Source organism: Zonotrichia albicollis, chromosome 4, assembly GCF_047830755.1.
Source record: "Zonotrichia albicollis isolate bZonAlb1 chromosome 4, bZonAlb1.hap1, whole genome shotgun sequence".
NCBI lineage: Eukaryota > Metazoa > Chordata > Aves > Passeriformes > Passerellidae > Zonotrichia > Zonotrichia albicollis.
This window is the reverse complement of record NC_133822.1, coordinates 15,261,945-15,282,557: the sequence shown is the minus strand read 5'-3', so window position 1 is coordinate 15,282,557 and position 20,613 is coordinate 15,261,945. Positions and strand designations below refer to the sequence as shown.

General features: G+C 47.2%; 1 protein-coding gene across 8 annotated transcripts in view; it reads left to right on the top strand.

The window, feature by feature from the left end:
* The window catches only part of CACNA1C (calcium voltage-gated channel subunit alpha1 C), a 451,825-nt gene extending 432,582 nt beyond the window's left edge, over nt 1-19,243 (top strand). For 5 of the 8 annotated variants that reach the window (XM_074540180.1, XM_074540179.1, XM_074540178.1 and 2 more), the window contains 10 exons: nt 727-828; nt 1,928-2,055; nt 3,174-3,308; nt 4,720-5,072; nt 5,939-5,965; nt 7,283-7,411; nt 7,866-7,975; nt 9,873-9,976; nt 13,244-13,561; nt 13,787-19,243. In XM_074540180.1, coding sequence (XP_074396281.1) covers nt 727-828; nt 1,928-2,055; nt 3,174-3,308; nt 4,720-5,072; nt 5,939-5,965; nt 7,283-7,411; nt 7,866-7,975; nt 9,873-9,976; nt 13,244-13,561; nt 13,787-14,083 — 1,703 coding nt within the window. In that variant the 3' untranslated portion in view covers nt 14,084-19,243. Of the gene's footprint in view, nt 1-726; nt 829-1,927; nt 2,056-3,158; nt 3,309-4,719; nt 5,073-5,938; nt 5,966-7,282; nt 7,412-7,865; nt 7,976-9,872; nt 9,977-13,243; nt 13,562-13,786 lie in introns of all 8 variants that reach the window. The other 3 variants (XM_074540173.1, XM_074540176.1, XM_074540174.1) reach the window with 1 other exon arrangement.
* Nucleotides 19,244-20,613: the final 1,370 nt, after the last annotated feature.

Here is a 20,613-nt window from a genome sequence, read left to right as displayed (position 1 = left end):
ACCCACAATCCCTGTAAGACATCTTGTGTCTTATGAAACAAAGACCCAAAAAGGATTCAGTTTTCTTGTCTGTGTGAGAGAGCCTCAAACTCTTGGAGTCATTGCCAGTGAACTTCTGGGAAACCATCTTAAGCCTCAAACTGCTTTCTTTCTTTCTTGCCCTAGCAGGATCTTTTAAGTGGTCAGGGCAGGAGTTTGGAATTAGCCCTGCTGAGTCAGATTTCTGCCTTTGATGCTGTCCATGTGTTGCATCCTCAGCAAGTTATTCCATGTCCCTATCTTCACTGCATCCTATTACAAGAACTACTGCCATGCAGAGCCCTGTGCAACACCCTCAGGAGCCTCAGTGCTGGGGAGAAATAAGAAAAACTGCAGGAAAAAACACCTTTAGGAGGACAAGATACTGGTTTCAGACACCTAGAGAGAGACAAGAGAGGGGTTTGAATGTACATAAATCAAGAAATAAAACTGAAGATGACTGATTTGAGAGGAAATGGGTATCTAGAGGGAAAGTCACCTCCCTACCCAGAGATGACTGTGCACATTTAGAAAGAAGACTTCTTGCTGTGAGGGAGCCTTAGGAATGGTCAGAGCATCTCTTGGCCCAAAACTTTCCACTACTGCAAACACTCTGATATTTACCTCCTGAGACTTCCATGCCAGACATTAAATTGCTCCTCTGCAGGGTCTGCTTAATTCCTGTCTCTGATGATTTTCACCCTGCAGGTAACCTGGAGCAGGCCAACGAAGAGCTGAGAGCAATAATTAAGAAAATCTGGAAGCGCACCAGTATGAAGCTGCTGGACCAGGTGGTGCCTCCTGCAGGTGGTGAGTGCAGGATCTTGTCCCTGTCTCTGAATATCTCTGTTTTTTCCCTCACCTGTCCTGTCCTACTGCACCTCATGATCATCAGGTGGAATAGGAGGGACAGGCTTTCTTCTCAAAACTGCCAGTATTTAATCAGGCTGAGGTCTCTTCTATACTAACATGAATATGCTGCTCTTACTGCTGAGAAATCAGGGAAAGAGAAAAATGTGCATAAACAGGAGTTGGTGCATAGGCATCCAGTGTGGCATTCACTGCCTTTCCAGGTGGCCCCATGGGCACAAAGCAGCCCGTGGCAGTCAGCCAACAGCAGCAGCCAGGTCCTGAGCCTTGCTCAGCCTGCTCTGAACTCAGTGGACCATGTCTTCTAAAATTTCCAGTAGGCTTGCAGAAAGGAGGAGAGCTACCTGGAGAAAAACATAGCGCGCATTTTGGCTGGCTGACAGTTTTTGTTGTGTGGGAACACAGCTGTGACTGCCTTCCAGGGGAGAGGTGATCTCCTCTGTTCGCTCACACCCATGTTAGGCACAAAGGGACAGAATTCCAGTGCAGAGAAGGGTCAGGCCTGGGATGGATGATCAGTCAGAGGCTGTGAATAAATCTTACCCCAGGCTGTCACAAGACAGCAGCGTGTGTTGACCCAGACTGGGAGGCTGCTGCTATAATGAAATCCTTTGTGGTTAACCAACACCAGAGACTGCCCAGGTTAGATGTGCTCCTGCTGCAGGGGCTCTGTGCCAGCAGAGCCAGTCTGCCCCAATGCCACCTGCATCTCTGCTCCTGACTGCTCACAGCAAGCTCTGGCTGCAGAGCAACCCTTTCCTTCAGCCCTGCATCCTGATGCCATAAAAAGCAGAGATGAACTGCAGTGCCCAGTGTTTCTGCAATACATGAGCAAATACACCAATAAATCAGCTCCTTATTTAATTTATTTTTTCACTCCCCGCTCTTCACAGATGATGAGGTGACTGTGGGGAAGTTCTTTCTTGATCCAGGATTTCTGGAAGTTCAAAAAGCACAAAGAGCAGGGGCTGGTGGGGAAGCAAATACAGCAATAAATCAGCAGCTTATTTAATTTATTTTTTCACTCCCCCCTTTGCAGATGATGAGGTGACCGTGGGGAAGTTCTACGCCACTTTCCTGATCCAGGAGTATTTCAGGAAGTTCAAGAAGCGCAAGGAGCAGGGGCTGGTGGGGAAGCCCTCCCAGCGCAACGCGCTCTCCTTACAGGTGACAAGCGGGCCCCGAGCGGACAGGGGTGGTACAGTAGAGACAGGTGGTCCCACCTCCCTCTCCAACCATTCTGGGGGCTGCAATGGGCAATGGGCTATCCCTACTGGAAAGGAGTTCGTAGACTCCTTGAATTATCACACCAATCCTTTTGGATAAATACCTGTGTACCACAGGCTCATAATCCCTTAGCTCTGAAAGGCACAGGTGAGGCATAATCATAATTTATCAATCTGCCAGTAATATTTGAAATTTGGGATCCTTTGAACTGGTATGAAGTGTCCTACAGACATTTGCTTACTCCCACATACATTTGACCCATTCTGAGTGCATGTTTCCAGGAGACAAAATCACTTAAAAAGCAAAAAGCATACATGGATGCCAAGGCCATCCAATGGACAGTAAGGACTGTAAGGACTGGGATTTGTTCCCCACTGTGATACATGTTCACTCAGCAGATTACCAGGCTGTGTGACAGAAAGACAAAACCCTGTTGAATGTACAAGCAGCACTATTTATGTCTCTCGAGGATACTTTGAGAAAAAAGGGTGGCTCTGGAGTTTTAGCAAGCTGAAAAGTGCTGTGATGTGGGCACAAACACAGAACAGGGCCTCAGTACATCCACAGCTTACCACCCTGGATGGACTCTTTGGAACAGATTCCAGCCAGTGAGGGGTTTGAGGACTTAGCAGGTCCAAATGCCAGGAGCTTTGTTGTTAAATCCATATTTAAGCTGCTGATTAAAAAGAAGAGATTTTCTGAAGCACCAAAGTACATGGTTCAGCTGGAACTGTGGTTGCTCTAGAGCTTCTGGTTGTGGATCTGAGAACCCAGAGCTGAAAGCACGCAGACCTGCTTAGTCAGGCCTGTGGATTTATGTCTATGTCCTGCTGTGACGAAGCCAAGGACGAGCAACAAACATTCCTTGGTTTGTATTGCCAAGAGTTTCTCCCTCCCTGAGGTGGAGATGCAAGAACAGGGTTTGCTGGTGTTTCTCCAGGAGCTGGGGGTGCTGTGCTGACTGAGGAGCCCCACAGTGTTGAGGAAGGAATGGCAGTGCTGCTGTCCCTCCTGTGCCCACTCGGAGATATGAAGCTCTACAGTTTGCTGTCTTGCAGGCTGGGCTGCGCACGCTGCACGACATCGGGCCCGAGATCCGACGAGCCATTTCTGGAGACCTGACCGCTGAGGAGGAGCTGGACAAGGCCATGAAGGAAGCTGTTTCTGCTGCCTCTGAAGATGACATCTTCCGGGTAGGTTCTGAATAAGATTGCGAGCTGAGGCTGAGCTCAGAGGGCTTTGGAGGCAGGTCCAGGCCTGCAGGAGCTCTGGAGGTGGTGGGATGGATCTTCCCCCATAACAGGGGCTGCTCCTCAGGTTTTACCTCTGGCAGAGAAGCTTTAAGGCAATGGTGAAGGAAAGGAGTTGGTTTGGATCCAGAGCTTTATTCTGGCCCACAGGCTTCTGAATCCAGCAACAGCTCCAACAGAACTGCCCAAACCGCGTGGTTGCTGTTCCTTTGAACCCCGGGGAGAGGGGCAGGGAAGGGGTAGAGAGCCACCAACCAGGCACAGAAGAGGAGGTCTCAAGGGACAAAGGACACCTGGATGGCCCAATGCTCCTCCAGGGGTAGAGGGCATCCTTTGAATCTGTCAACCACTCCACACCCTTCTGGAATTCAGGACTGACAGACAGCGCTCGGCAGGGGTCAGGGAAGGGAAAGGAGAGGTGATTGACACACCTGGGAGGAAATCTTCAGGGAGGGACCTGAGGTTCTGGGGTAAACCCTGAAATCACAACACAACAACATTCTCTTTTGTTCATTCTGCAACTCAGCTGGGCCCTCCTTGTTTGGTAGATCTTACTAGAAAACAGTGGTGGACCTAGGTCCTAAGTGAAAGGTCCTAGGGTTTTTGCACAGTTTTATCCAAATTCCTTCTCTCTTTCTCCCAAGGAAAACTTCTCACTGGAAGATTCCCTCATGAAACCTAAATTAAAGAACAGATCAGTGCAGCAGCTAGGCACACTTTAGTGTTTTGTTCACTCCTTTCAGTGGCACTGGTAGCATCCTTCCAAAAAGTACACAAGGACCCAATAGAGCTCCTATGGAAGGAGAAAATTTTCTAGGCAACTTAGCTAAAACGTTTATTTCTTATTTCATTCCCGTTTCTTACAACTGTTTTCTTTGGTAACTTTTCTTCTCCTTTGGCATTTTCCTCCTTTCTTTACAGAAAGATGCTGTCAGTCCCTTTCATTACCCACCTAACAGTACATAACTGGCTTATTAAATTTCTCTTCCTTTCTTTCTCCAGGTACTTAATAGTTTTTGGTGCTCTTCTCAAATTCCCCCTCATATCTAAGTGTTCCTTTGTAACTGCACTGGGAAAACCAGACAGGTTCTGCATCCATACCCTGTCCTGGACTCCCAGAACTGGTGGGAGGTGTGGAGGCACACACCTGCCAGCCCTCTGAAATCCCAGCCTGTGTGTAGCCAGTCTGTGACAGAGAAGTCCTCACAGTGCCTTCTGGAAGAGACAGCACCAGGGCCATCATGCTCACTTTGCTCCTCTTTTTTTTTTCCTCAAGAACAGTGTGAGCAGGGAAACACCAGGGCCCTTGCACATCTCACTCACAAAGGAAAAATCCTTTCTATTTCTCTGGCAGAGAGCTGGAGGCTTGTTTGGAAACCATGTGAGCTACTACCAAAGCGATGGCAGGAGTGGGTTCCCCCAGACGTTCACCACCCAGAGACCTTTGCACATCAACAAGTCTGGCAACAACCACGGCGACACCGAGTCTCCATCTCACGAGAAGCTGGTGGACTCCACCTTCACTCCCAGCAGCTACTCATCCTCAGGCTCCAATGCCAACATCAACAACGCCAACAACACCGCCCTGTGTCGCTTCCCCAGCCCACCCAGCTACCCCAGCACTGTCAGCACGGTGGAAGGCCATGGGACACCCCTGTCACCCACCATATGTGTGCAGGAGGCTCCCTGGAAGCTCCCCTCCAAAAGGTGAGTGTCCCAGCAGAGAGGGAGCCAGGGGAGCAGGTGTTGGAAGGTGCATGCAAACACCAGAGCACTGCTGCTGAGCCAGTCACTCCCAGACATTGCCCAGCCTGCAGCCTGGATTGAGCCCTGTGGTTCTCCACTTGTGCCAAAGCCCACAGATGTGCACCAATTGGCCACTGCAAAGCACCAGCACTCTTACTGACCAACACACTCTATTTATTTGGGATTTATCAGGAAGAAACCTTTGTAAGATCCAAAGAGAACCTTATTTATCCCTCCTTCACCACAGGGAGGTGTTTTATCAACTGGTAACTGAAGGAGACTACTCTTCATGTCCTAATAGCCCAATAGGGAGCTTTGTTGAAGTCAATGGGTTTTTATTTAGCAGGTCACATCCCTACAGAGGTCACCAAAGACATTCTGGGAAGAGGGAGGCAAGGTTTTCAAAAAAAAAGTGAAGAAAATCCCCTCCTCTGGAGAGTTTTCAGGCTCTCTACACGCAGATGACTAACACAAAAGGAATATAATTTTTCTCAGTGGGGGATTTCTTTTAATACTTTCAGAAACAGCAGGAAAGAGATGGATTTTTTTTTCAGTGCAGAGAGTGAACAGTGTGAAAAGGTGGCCAAATGCTGCCCCCAGAAAGGACAGAATAGGACAATGAGGCAGAGGATCTCCAGTGAGTGCAGAACTGTCCAAGTGACGAGTCCTGTGGTTTTTCTATTTCGTGCCTTCCTGAGGGAGGCCACGGGGAGTTGCACAAGATGTGTTCCCTCTGCCCTCCTCCCTGCTGAACTCATGCTGGTGTGACACTGCTAACAGGGTGTTCTTTTCTCTCCTTGCTCCCCTGGGCACGTTCCCTGCATTAGGACACATTACTACGAGACACTGGCACGGTACGTGTTGTCCTTACCCCTCCCATGCTGCCTGGCTGTAAGGCCCCCTGTCTTCATCTGTTCAAACTCCAAATTCCCATTAATGCTGAATATGACCTCTCCTTTTTGGTGTCAGTAGGGCTGGAATAGAGATACTGAGCACAATGACAGCTCCAGAAAATACTCCCCACTTGGGGCAAGTCAATGTTCTGGCTATTTCCTAGATTTGGGGGTTTTTAGAGATTCTAGCTGGGCTCAAACATCTACACATTCTCTGATCACAGCATAGTGAAGTACACCCTGGCACGTTCATGCAAAAGTTCTGTATGGTTTTGGCTAAACACAGACAGTTGAACAGGAGGAGATGCCAGGTACTGATTTTGTTCCCCTCTGCACCCCAGCAGTTTTACTTGCCTCCCATTTCAGAGGAGAGTCACTGCAGCACGGTCCTACAGGCTCTTTCACCCAATGCATACCCACATTTCTCCCAGTGGCTTTTGCTTTAACCACGTGACAAGATAATGTTGCCCCTCCAGAACCTAAAAGATGAAAAAAAAAAAAAAAAATAAAATGCCACCCTGCTCTCTTCTGCAAATGGTAGTAAGAAACTGAAATAATTTCCACTACCTCCATGCCCACCATATCTCAAGGATTCAAGCTACCTCCAGATTTTACTTTACTCCTCAGAAAAAGCAAAGTCCAAATGAAGCAAAATATGAGTGCCAAAATGTGAAACAGGTGGACAGAGAGAAGGCAAGCAGGGAATTAAGGGCTGGCACACCTGAGGCTTTGGACAGATCCTGCTGAATTCAGTAAAAGCACTCTGCAGTTAAAAAAGGGACAAAAGGTGGAAAAGCCAGCAAGGATGAGAACATGACCAGGGGGCAGAGGGCAGAGCTGGTGCAGACTGAGGGATTTGGGAAGCAAAGGCCACACATGACAGAGATGAGAAGGTTACTGTGAGTGCCCAGGAGGCTTCTCTAAAATCCACAACCAAGGCTTTTCCAACAAGGGAAAAGGCTTATTCCTGAGAGCCCATCCCAGATTTTACTTGAGTTCAGTGAGGTGGATCACTGGAAATGATCAGTGTGATGTGCACATTCACAGAGTGCAGGTAGTCACAAAGGACAAAATACATTTACAGTTTAAGAAAGAGGACACAGACAAAGATTGTTGCCTTGTATTTGTGAACTCTGCAGCTCTGTTCAGTCATTGATTTTCCTATGAAGGCTCTTCAGCATTATAATAAACTGGGACAGATGGAGCCTGTCATTCTTGTCTTTGTAACAGGTTGTCTTTACCATCTCCATATCTTGACTTGTCTTTTTTGCTCATTAGCTCCAGTTCCAGAGACAGCCAGCTGGCAATTGTTTGCCAAGAGGAAGTGTCTCAGGATGAGACTTATGATGAAAATTTGAATGAAGACATTGAGTACTGTAGTGAACCAAGTCTGCTCTCTACCGAAATGTGAGCTTTAGTCAAGGTGTTTGGGTGGTTCTTTAATTAAGGGGGAGAGGTGGGAAGAGGTGACATTTTTCTGCAGAAATTTCTATTTATGGGAGAAGGTCAGAAAATTTTAGACAACTCAAATATGAGAAAATAATTTATTTTAAAAGTGCAGTTCAGACCTAGAAGTAACATTGAGAAGGTTATTTTTCACCTAGATTTTCTTTCTCTGAATGAGATATCTGCAGGGCTGCCCCCCACATTCGCTTCTACCTCCTGATGTTCCCAGAGCTGGTTTTTAGAGTTCTCTGTCTCGTAGTCTCTTGTTACTGCTCCTGGACCAGTAATAGTTTGAAGCTACCTTGCTCTTGCATCCCTTTGCTAGCATGACCTCCCTGGCTTTCTTGCTGGAAAAGGGGCTTTTTCTGCCCAATATCATCATTCCTTTTCTAAATCCCCCTGCTCTCCTCCCCAGGCTCGCATACCAAGATGATGAAAACAGACAACTCACTCCACCAGAGCACAGCAAAGGAGAGGACACCAGGCCCTCTCCCAAGAGGGGGTTCCTGTGCTCCTCAGCTCTAGGTAAGCTCCCAGCAGGGCTGGGCTGGGTTTCTCCACCTCGATGGAGTTCCCACATGTCCCTGAAGGAATCCCAGCCTGGGTGGGCACGGGTGTTGCTGTTTGCAGCCCATGAGAGCAGGATCCCAGGGCGTGCAGACAATGCTGGTCAGGCACATGGCTCTGCTGGCTTCACAGGTGAACCTGTGGCTGTTTGGACACTCCCTGGGATCTGTTTGATCAACCTGCCTGTGAATTAGGACAGTTTATTTGAGAGCTGTAGACTCTCCAAACAATCACCAGGGACTCACTGAACAAGGTGAGCCTTGAGCCTACAGCGTTCTGCTCTGTGTGTATTCAGCAAGGAGAAATGAGAGATTGTCTCCTTTGGCTGCTGCCGGGAGCACACTGAATGTCAGATTAAGTTAATACAACATGCATTTGCCTTCTGCTCTAATTGTACCTGGAGATTTTCAAGTGCTTCACTGGGAGATGAAACCCATGAATCACAAGGTTTTATGAAAGTATCAAGAGTCTGTGACAAAATGAACTCTTGGGTATAGCATTTTTCAGCCTTTTTCTGAGTATTGGTGTGGTGAAAAAGGCCATTGAAGGGAGAAACTAAAAAGAATCGTGTATAAAATACATTTTTTACAGAATAACAGTGACAGACTAGGTAGTGTCATGTTTAAAGGAGGCTACTGAGTCTTCACTGAAATCCTTCAGGATGCTTCACCGTTCTAACAACATTTACTTTACTTCAAATCTTAAAATATTAGGCAATGACAGCTTCTATATCTATCTGTAAGGCAGTCAGCCCTTGATACAATGCTTCACTAACTACATTCTAGTGAATATTTGTACACTGATGTCATATTCATTTTAATAGTTGGGGTTTCTCTCTAGAAAGAGGAAATACTTTTAACCTGCATTGTAACATTCATTCTCTGGGTTATAACATATTTTCTCCAAGCCTGAGAGGGCTTTTTCTCAGCAATCCAGTATTATAGATACTTACTGTTTTCAGAATTCTTATTATCTTTCCTTCTTTAGAAAAATGTCAACAAAATGAAGAAGACTACAAACTATTCTAATGTGCCATGTATCGAATCTTCAATACTGGATTTATTTGCCATTTTAGTTTTAAATTCCTCATTGGTAGTACCTTTCTCATTTTTAGAGAAGTAAAGTTTAATATAATTTTATTAAATGTATTAAAAATATAAAACTTTAATTATATATTATATATTATATATTATATAATTAAAGTTTTTATAGTGAGTAAACAACTGTGACTGTTTCAGCAGCTCCCTCTAAAATGTTTTTTTCTCTCTTCCCTTCCTTCCAAATTCCACAAACGCTTCATTTCTGTCTGAGTCACCTTCCATTCACCAGCAAATTCCCCACTGATGGATTCAGTTGCACTCAACCTTGCTATAGACACAGTCTGACCAAGTGTGGTGTGTCTGGCAGCCGAGGGACACCGATCACATGCAAGCAGGGTGCCAGTGTCACCTGAGCAGCACAATGTCCCTGCCTGCCCACACCAGAGGCTCAGCTGTCACATCCTGCTGAGGGCTCTACCTCAGCCACACAGGTCTGAGAGCACTGCACTGCCTGGGAGGGAGATCAGCTGCACGAGTTTTAAAGGAGAAAAGTGTCCAGAATCTGCCTTGCAGCAATCCCACCTTGCAGCAATCCTCCCTTGCAGCTTGCTTGGAAGGTGGAGTTGATTCCTTTGTGATGCCTGAGTGCTTTCTGTAAATACATTTGCTTTGGGAAGGGCTCAGTGTTGAGGGGAAGAGCCTAAACTTGTGTGTCTTTGCTGTGAGTCCTGTGGGACTGCACTGAAAGAAACAGAAAACAGATTTCCTGTAGTGTGCAATGAGTGATGGACACATTGTGTGTGTTGCTGTTTCAGGTCGAAGAGCATCTTTTCACTTAGAGTGTTTGAAAAGACAGAAAAACCAGGGTGTGGATGTCTCACAGAAGACAGTCCTGCCTTTGCATCTGGTCCATCATCAGGTGAGTGTTAATAACCAGACATGGCCCCTGCCACCTGCAGTGCCCCCAGAGCATCCCAACCCACTGATTAAAAACCATTTGGGATGGATTGTCACCCATACCAAAGGCCAAGGTTTTAGCAATCAGGATTTTTATCATTCCCAGAGTGCTACAGGAATATGTCCCTTGGAGTCAGCCACAGTTATCATTGTCTGATGCTCATGAATGAATGAAATTCTAGCAAAAATATAAAAATAACTACCCAAATTGCATGCTGCAGTGCAATTACACTGCCTTTGATGGCAGTATGCACATGAATAAAGTGTGCAAGTCTAATATTAATTAAAGGTAACCAGTAAGTGTAATTAACTATTTTAAAACACGAACTGATTACATGTCATCAATCAGCTTCTCAAGCCCTTTGTAACTGTGTTCAGCAGCCTGGCAAATGTATTCCTAAACACTACCTGGATGTTCAGGCAGCTGCCAGGCTCCAAAGGAGAGCTGTGTCTTCTGGTTTGATGATGCCTCTTTTTGTCACCATAATAGAAACAGGTGCAGATGGCAGTGCCAGCCTTGCAGGTGGGGCATCCTGCTCTGTGCAGTCCCGCCAGGCAGGGGAGAATGGCCCTGCTGCTTTTTAGGCTGCCACAAGGGCAGAAAATGCCACACAGCAAGAACGGGAGGAGTGAGAGAGGGGCGGGCTTGAGGCTCCCTGGCTTTCCTCACCTCCACTTGCAGAGAGTTCTCCTTTAATTCTTGAGCTCCAAAAGCAGTGGTCTGCAGAGAGTTACAGCTGTGGCAGGGACAACCAGAAAATGTGTTGGAGCAGGGAGGGTTGGTCAGGAAACAGATTCCACACTCACCACAGCATCAACAGCCCTCCTAAGACTTCCTGCCTTCCCATGGCAGCCAGGCAGAGGGAACACAGGGAACACAGCCTCTCAGCCCTCCCAACACACACAGCTGACAGAATCACCTCCCTCCAAACCTCTGCACCCTTCCCCATCCCACCATGCAGCCCAATGGAGGGATGGGGCTCTGCCCACACAGGTGTCACTCAGCCAGGCTGAAGGGCTACCCTGAAAGTGGCATCTGGCTGCCAGCTGACAACGCTCAGCAAGGATCCTCTTTATAAAATGTTAACCAACAACAGGGCCTCAAATAAGACCACAGAGTGGAAAGGTTGCTGTAAAGGCTTGAAGAGGTGTTCTCAGGGAATACCTGTACATCATGATATGTAAATGTGTTCAGCTGAAACTCAAAGCAATCCTACACAGCTTCCTTCAGCTTCCTGATAAAACATTTTGTGTAAGTTTCTGCCAACAAGCTGGAAAATTGGTGCTGTTGTCCTGCCTGACAGATCCAGGTCTCTCCTTGAAGTCCTGGCAGTTTAAGGGATGTGCTGAGGCCATCAGAGCCTGCAGGGTATGACTTATTCAGAAGTTTTAAGGGCTTTCTAGCTCACTGAAATTTGATAGGAGTCTGACATCTAATTACTGAGAAAACCTCAGTGAACTTGCAGGTGACTAAGAATTAATTCTTTTTTTCAGAATGAATTTTTTTTCCTGACACTGAAGTTACCAGCACAACATAATTATCAATTCCCAGGGATTTCAGTGGCAGATGGACTGAGCTTCACTGAACATTAGGTAGCTTTAAGTGAGCTGTCTAATTTAAATTAGTCAGTTCAGCCCCACTGTGGTCAGTGGAGGGAAGGAGCATCATGAAAGGGCAAGTTTAAGTCCTGTGTAAGTCATGTCTTTGAGGCAGTGTTTTCAGGCAGGCATGAAGAGCAGGGAGGCTTTCCAGTGCCTTTCTGCACATTTAGCTTAGGCTAAACACAGAGCCTTGCCCCAGCCTGAACACAACACAGTCACACCCTTTTGTAGTTTCCTTGCATTTATTTCATTGCTCAGCCATGAGCTCTGTGAGATGAGTTCATGACTCTGACAGTCTTGCTTACAGAACAAGGAAGCAGTCACCATCAATAAAGTATCAGATCAGCCCTGTGCACCAAAAGAAATTCATTTTAAGAGGTGGCTGAATGACTCAGAGGTTGTGTGTATGATTACAGGAAGGACTGGATGGCTGAAAGTATAATCATCAGATATTGATCCTCCCACCAACAGCAGATGCCTTAAAATCCAGTGGTAGATTTCAAGCTATTGCCAACTGCACACACATCTAAAATTCATATCTAGTATCTCTTCAGGTTCCTCAGCAGACACTTAAAACAGCAATTGGCAATAAAAGCCTGTGCTGTGTGTGGTGTCAGTGGTGGGAAAATGAGCTGCTGTCTCCCCTCCTGGAGAGGAGGTTTCTGGCAGAACCGTGGGAAATGGAACTGCATCCCTCCAGGCAGTGCCATGGGAATGGGGCTGCATCCTCCTGGCAGTGCCACGGGAATGGGGCTGCACCCTCCTGGCAGTGCCATGGGACTGGGGCTGCATCCTCCTGGCAGTGCTGGGACAATGGGGCTGCACCCTCCTGGCAGTGCCATGGGAATGGGGCTGCATCCTCCTGGCAGTGCTGGGACAATGGGGCTGCACCCTCCTGGCAGTGCCATGGGAATGGGGCTGCACCCTCCAGGCAGTGCCATGGGAATGGGGCTGCATCCTCCTGGCAATGCCATGGGAATGGGGCTGTGTCCCTCCTGGCAGTGCCATGGTTCCCAGGCTAAAGAACTGTGGTTCTGAAAATTTCCAGTCCTTGGCACTAGCACAGGGCACACCATGCAAAGGAAAGCTTGCAAAATGAGTTTGCAGCACACATCCAAAGCCTTGAAGGAGCTGGCAGCTGTGTTCACAAGCCTCAGGACTCTCCAGGCCTTTCTCGGATGGTTTCTCCAGCACCTCCTTGAGTAGCCACATTTCTCTTCACAGAGAAAATCTGAACCTCAGAGAAAGGAAAAACAATTCTTATCATTTGCTGTGCCTGTGTTGTGCCAGAGTAGAATGCAATAAGGAGATTGTTTGCCCAGAATGATGGTGCTTTGTTTCCTTGGCCTATCAGGGCCAGGTGTGTGTGTGTGTGAGTGGGGACTGTTGGGTGACAGTCACAAGATAAAGGCAGTGTGTGCAGAGTTGAGTGCGTGGCAGATTCAGTTTAGATGTAATGCAATAGAGTGTAATGTAATACAGGATAACATAGTATAATAAAGTAATTAATTAGTGGAGATGGAGTCAAATGCATCATTCTCTCCCCCTTGTCAGGGGTGAAAATATCCACCGTGTCCTTGTTCCAGCCCCGCAATCCCTCGCTCACGCTGTCCCTGTGTGTCCGCAGGCGCTGGCAGTGGCCGGCCTGAGTCCCCTGCTGCAGCGAAGCCATTCCCCCACCGCGTTCTCTCGGCTGTGCGCGACACCGCCGGCCACGCCCTGCAACCGGGGCTGGCCGCCACAGAGCATCCCCACGCTGCGCCTCGACGGGGCGGACTCCTCGGAGAAGCTCAACAGCAGCTTGCCGTCCGTGCACTGCGGCTCCCGGTACCCCGAGAGCGGCGGCAGCCCCAGGAGAGCCCGGCCCGTGTCCCTGACCGTGCCCAGCCCCAGCGCGGGGAGCAGCCGGCAGCTCCACGGCAGCGCCAGCAGCCTGGTGGAAGCGGTAAGAGCGCACGGGCACCGAGGGTGCTGGGGCACAGCCAGCTGGGAACGTGGCCATGGAAGAGCAGGGTAGCAGGAGTAGGAGAGCTCTACTCCCAGGTTTAGAAGCATGAATGGGGGGAGGAAACACAGCAGTGAAGAGGGTTGCGTTGAAGGTGTGGTGGTGTTGGCGCTGCAGGGTACTAACACGTGTCTTTGTGTTCTGGTTCCCCACCTGCTTTTGAAGGTCTTGATTTCGGAAGGACTGATGCAGTTTGCTCAAGATCCAAAGTTCATTGAGGTCACAACCCAGGAGCTCGCAGACGCCTGCGACATGACGATAGAAGAGATGGAAAATGCAGCAGACAACATTCTCAATGGTAACAGCAAGCAGAGCCCCAATGGCAACCTCTTGCCTTTTGCTAACTGCAGGGACCCAGGGCAGGACAGTGCAGGAGAGGAAGAGGAAGAGGTGCAGAACCCGGATTGTAGGATAAGTCAGGAGGAGCTCAAGGACAGCAGGATTTATATCAGCAGCCTGTAGTTGCCAGGGCTGGAAGCGATGCTGGTTTTTTATTTGTTTCAATGTTCCTAATGGGTTTGTTTCAGAAGTGCCTCACTGTTCTCGTGACCTGGAGTAACCGGAACAGCGTTCTTCATTCATTTCTGTTGGGACGAGTCGCAGAGTTGGGTGGTGTAAGAAAGCTTTTCAGGAGCGGATTTAACCCCAGCACGTGTCCATGAGGGAAGAGTGAGGAGGAGGAGGAGAAGAAGAGGAGGAGAGCCAGCTCCCTCTTTTTTTCAGTCCCTGCACAAGGAACGACAGCTGCCTCCGGAGCACGAAGGGGAACCTCAGCTTCCTGTGGATCGCCCTAGCCAAAAGGACCCTGCGCCAAACGGGTGTCTTTCAACCTTGCTTGTAAAAATCATTTTGCACATGTTCTGTATGAGCCTCACCGTCTCCATAAAGCCAAGGCCCTTTGATTCGGAAGGAGAGGAAGACTTCTGCTGTGGATTCCCACACGGCCACGGGGAGGAGGAAGCAGGAGAAGCCCGAGGCGCGGCCCAGCCCTGCCGAGACTCCGGCAGCGGCCCCTGCTGGCCAATCAGAGCTCGGGCGGTCACTCGCCAGCCAATCCGAGTTTAGGCGGTTTTCTGCTGGCCAATCAGAGCTAGTGCGCCAACTGTGCCAGCCAACGGGAGAGCAGGCATGGCGGCGGGGCTGAGAGGCCGCCAGGCCTGTGCAGAGTTCTTCTTGTTTCGCAGTTTGGTATTTTCTTGAAAGCATGTTGCAGTTTTTATTTTGACTATTTTATTATTATTATTATTTTGAGGGAGAAGGGAGTGTTTACAGCGTTTTGTAATCACCTACCTTTTTTGTTTTGGTTTATTTTCACCTTTGCAGATGTTAAATTGGTTTGATCATGTTGTATTATTATTTAAACTGGGGTAGGGGTGGTTTCTCCATTGGAATTTGGTAGAAGTATAATGATAGATGAGTTTTGCCAACCATTATGTACACCGAGGATTTGTAATTTTATTTACTAGCAACTGAAACCTTTTGTTGTTGTTGTTTTATAATTTAAAGATAGTAGGCAATGCACTTGATATAGTCTTGCACATTTGAGTGATTGATTTGGGTTCTTTTTAGTGCTAAGTGTATCTGTGAGTGTGGGAGCAATGGGAGCGAGCGTGAGTGCATGTGTGAGTGTGCGTGTGTGTAAGAGCAGTTCTCCACGTCCTGGTTGGAGCTGCAGGAGATCTGTATCTGGGGCCATTCGAATGCAAAAACAAACCACTGTCTCTGCTTTCGAAAAGGGAATCAGTAACTTTGCATTTTCTGTTCCACAAGATATGCAAAAACAATGCAATAATATTAATTTTAAAATAAAATTGTAAGTTGTGTCGGCATTAAAACTGTATAGAAAAAGAAAAAAAATTTACGGGGGTGGGGGGGAAACAGAAAAAGAAAAACAAACCAGAAGACGTTACGCTTCGATATATTCTGTGTGATGTTTTATTGCATTGATAATGTTTCTGTTGAAGAAACCGTTATACTTGAATTCAGGTCAGTTTCAGTATTTTTCAAATATTTTTTTAAAATGAATTGTGCCAAGCAAAGATAATGAATTGAATTAAGTTTGTTTAAAAAAAAAAGAAAAAAAAGAATCACTTCTTGTATATTTTGCTGCATGTCAAGTGAGTCATTTCGTATTTGGAATGTGCCAAGCTTTACCTTTGAACTTTTAAGTGCTTTTTTACGTGTGGTTGGGGAAAGGGTACTACTTTATTTTTTTTTTCCTTTTTTAATTTGTACGATGAACAAAGTGTACCTGGTGTAAGTAACTATTCTGCAATCCACTGACAGGTTGAACGTTACTGATTTTGCATATCTTGTGTTCATTTTCCTTCTTCCTCACTCCCTTTTAACGTGCACGATGACTTTATCAGTAGAGAATCTTTCTTCCCAAGACTGGGACATTTTATTCAGGCTTTGTTTTCTTTCCTTTTGCTCAGTTCCTCTAAAGGTCTTGTCCCACTCAAGGGTGACAAGACCCCCAAAGCCCATTTGGCAGATCCATCCTACACGTTCAGCTGGCACCAGCAATTTAAGGAGCAGGGCAGAAAAAAATCTGGCTTCAAAATTATTTTATTAAATAGCTGGACCCTGATCAGTTTTAGCAGGATCCTGGGATAAGAAATGCAAGAATCAGGACAGTTGGCAAGTAAAGTTAGCTAACCCTGGTCTGGGCTGACAGCAGAGGGAGAGAGCTGTGGATCTTTATTAGGAGAATTGCTGCAGGCTGGTCAAGATGCAGGTGCCAAGTGACTTTTTGGTGTTCCTATGCATGGTCTCAATCCTCTTCCCAGACTTTAGTGGAGGGTATTAAGTCACAAAACATCTGGCAGCACAGCACGTCCCAACCACAACTCCTGACTGGTAGGTGTGAAACTCTCACACTGACAGTTGGCCCTAACCCTGAGAGAGGCTGAAAAAACAGACAGGTACTGTTAGATTTTATGCAACTGGTTTTTGTCTAGACTACTGCTGGGTTTTTTCCCTCCTCAGGATGATTCACAAACTTGCAGATCAGTTCTGAGGTGTGATCTGACTCAGAGCTAAACTTTGATTCAAATCTTGAGCTGCAGATGTCCAAGAACACCCTTCACTGCATACATTGGTTACATTATTTTGTGACGCTCTTGTTTTTCTTCTTGATTCTCTGGGGCATAAAGGAGAAATAGCAAAGGGTATTTTTGCCTGTACTGCTTGAACTGGCCAGTATCAGCTCAAGATACCTTGGAAAAACCAAATATTAGAGAAATATGAATCCATTTGTACAAGGATCTGTTATCAAAGTCATAATTCAAGGCTTCCCTGGAGAAAGTGACCAGCTGGTGTGGGTCAGTCTCATCCTTTCATCCCTGGTGCTGTACAGAGATGGGCACAGATGTGTCTCCCTGTGAGTTTGCTGCTGCTGCTGATATGCTCCAAAGGGACTTGAAAGGGAAGAATGCCCGTGCTGTTCCTGAAAATGCTGTGTAAGGGCTCCCTAACTCATTTTCTTTCACTGACCCTCCCAATGGAAGACAGGGGTTCTTCGCTCCTGAAAAACAGTGCTTACCTAAATTAGTGGTGACAAGGAACATTTTGGATGCTTGACAACCCATCTTTTAGAATTTTTCTTGATGGGAAGGACAATGACAGGAAGGCCTGTGCCCCATGCAGTGAAAGGTGTTGCTCCCTCGGGGGTCAGAGCCTATGGCCAGGGAAACCCCGCTCTCTCCTGGAAGACCCTGTAGGGGCTGCAGAGTGGGAAATGTATGGCTAGCAGAGAATGCAAATGACTTCTTGCAGTTTGAGGGTAGGTGTTAAATTTAGTAATTGCTGGTGCCAGCTGTGCAAACTTCTCCTTCTGGGGAGGGTGGCTTTTTTTCTATTTTTTTTTCATTTGAGGTACTTCCAAATGTGCACATTGTGACAGGCCTGAGCAAAGAGCTGCTGCCTCCTGCGAGTGAGGCAGAGTCTGGGGGACAGTGGGAAGGAGGGGCAGGTTCAGCTCCTGGAGCGTTTCCCTGTGTCTGGGAGTGGATGGTGGGTATAATCCCTGTGCTGTGGATGGAAGCTTTGAAGGAACTGATGGCTGAGAAGTGGCGTGGAAGGAAAGAATGGGGAAAATGATCTGCTGTTTGCCTCTGAGCATCTCTGACTCGCGAGAGGACACTGCAGACTAAAGACATTTCTTATAAAACAACAAACCTCCTCCCTGTATCACTCCTGCTCATTAGTCCAGACAGTACTGGGTCAGCCACATCGGGTGCATTTCTTTTTTTCTTCCCTATTTCTGTGTGGCTGACGCGATGGGAAAGCAAGTGGAACTCATGATCCAGAGCTGGAGTTTCGTTGTCCACAGACCTTTTGTGCATCATCTGCCTCTTCAGCTGGACATGTGGACGATGATGGTGTGTAGATGCTGCTGCTACTGCAGGGGTCCCGCCTGTTTTCTTGCCCTGCCCACCCCACCCCAGCACGGAGGGACAGCCAGAGAGGCGCCATGTACAGAACCGCATCTATTTCTGCTTTGTTTTCTGACTCACAACCCTGCCCCAGTGACTACGACGACAACAACAACACAAAAAAAAAAAAAGGGCAAATGCATTTTTTACATTTCTTGATAATTTCCAAAGCAATGTATCATTGCTTTCTTTAGACTGACGCCAATATAACAGTTGTATGGGTCTCAGCCAGGCTCCTGTGTCTTTTCTGCCTGAGTTTCAGATTGCTGTATGAAATGTATGCGCGTTTGCACACAGACACAACCGGACGAGGTGGCAGCACCCCGAGCCCATTGGGTTGGTCACCTGTGTCACAAGTGGAGTTGGAGGCCTTGCTTTGTGTGAGTAGATGAGAAACCCCAACCCACTGGTCCAGGGAGCTGAAGTGAAGCAGCCCTACTGAGACAGAACTGAGATACATCCATGTCCTGCTGTGACTGTCCCCACAGCAGGGGCACTGGGGGGAGAGCAACGCTGAACGGGGAATTTGGAGCACAACAATATTGAAGCAGAATCCAGTCAGGGGTTTCTGGTAGCAGTGAGATTTTGCCAGTTCTCATAATGAAAACTGTAGTGCACATAAAGAAAACATTCCAGGCCTTTAGAAGCCTCAATTCCCATCTTGCTAACATGACGGCATTAGAGGCCAAGGAGGTTGTATTGATGCAAAGGATGTGGAAAACAGAATTGGGCCCTGAAAAATTTAATTTCATCTTTCTCCCATTTATTTTCTTCTTCAAAGGAGTCTAAGAAATACAATTCTCAATAGCTGCACAGGGTTTCTTTTTTTCTTCTTTTGAATGTTGTGCAACTTTTAAAGTTTTACTCTGGGTGAGCAAGCCCAGGGATGCAGAAAGTTTCCAATGGGATCTCAGTCCGTGGAGCTTTTATCTCTGTTCCTGCTTTGTTTCTGGAAAGCTGAAACCACTCTGGCCTTGCTGCTACAGCTCCCTGAGGTTGGGTGGGTGAGGGCAGAAGCACAGCAGGAGATATGTCCTGTTTGAAGACAGATTGGGCTCCAATTGCTTTCAGAAAACTCAGCAGCATGACACTGGAATGGAAAAAAAAAACCTTTTCTGATACAAACTTTAGTGTTCTAGTTAAATTCTCCGTTCTTCTCCTCCCCCTTATGGGGAACTTGACACTTGAGCATAAGAACCAGGCCTTCTTTAGGGGCACAGGGCTCGACTCAGTTGCCTAAACGTGGGTGTTCGCTGTCATTGGAGATACCCTACAGAATCCTCTGCCACAGCTGGTGGGGAGAGGCAGGGCTCTGGCCCAGGCAGGGCTGGGGTCACAGAGCCCCAGAGGACGCAGAGATCTCAGGTGGCAGGGGACAATGAGGCAACTCAATCAAGTCCCTTTCTAAAGGGCTAATTGAGAGGAGCAGCACCAATGACTGATGTAATGAGGGAATCTTCATTAGCATTACCAAGGGCTTAGTTAGGCAGGATCAGGAGCTTGTCTCCACACTCCCATGCTGTTGTTTTTCTACCCCATGTCAGGCACTCTGCCTCCACTCCTGCAGCCTGAGGTTGGCAGAGCTCTGCCTGGTCCTTTCCCTAGGCCCGGATTAGAGGCTGCATCCCAGGCCCAGGGGAGCTGGGACGGGCCCAGGCAAGAGCAGGCGTCACTCCACTCAAACACAGATCTTTCTGCCAGCGTTCCAGTAGCCCCTTTCCAAAGCTTTTTCCTATTTGAGACAGAACCACAAACTCAGACACCATTTGCTGGCATCATCATTCAGGTGATTAAATACCTGTGATTTTCTGTTAGCTCTTTCCCAATTAGGCTGAAATGCTTTCAGTATTTAAAGCATCCTAAGTCAGTCTGTTCCCATCTCAAGCACCTAGGTAGACTGGCAGCCAATACTATCTAAGCATCATCAACTTTATGATTGCTCATAGAAATGATTGTTTCAAGCTTATTTAGTCTTAACAGTTTGAATGTGGGAAGATTTTGGAGGAGGAGGAGTGACATTGTAAATATCTCTGACAAACATTGCTGCATCACACACAAAAAAAAGGGGAGATACTTATAAAACTGCCTTAAAAATCAATTCTGAATGATGAATCTCCCTCCAAACAATTGCCGCTTGATAGAGCAAGGGATGAGTCACTTTGGGTGAATTCTGGCAAGAAGTGGTTGAAATCTAGTCCAGTTTCAGGAGTAAAGTGTAATTTAGGAGCTGATCTCTCACTCAGTCTGAATTCACATCAGCACCAAGGACTGAGCACTGCAGGATCCAAAGGGTTTAAGGTCTGGGGGGTACTGTCTGTGCATGGTTTGGGTCTGGCCCAGCAGGTACTGCGTACCAGTGTCTCCCAGTGACTTCAGGGAAGATGGGGTTCCTCAGCACCTCTTCAGTTCAGGCCCTGGAGCACCATTTCCTGCTCTGATCATCAGCTATAAATGTTGATAAATATAAGTGTTTTGCCTTCATTTGAATTGCCCAGAGCTGTAAAATGACCTCTCTCAAGTATAAATCAGTCCAGATATAAACCTCCTCTCCTACTC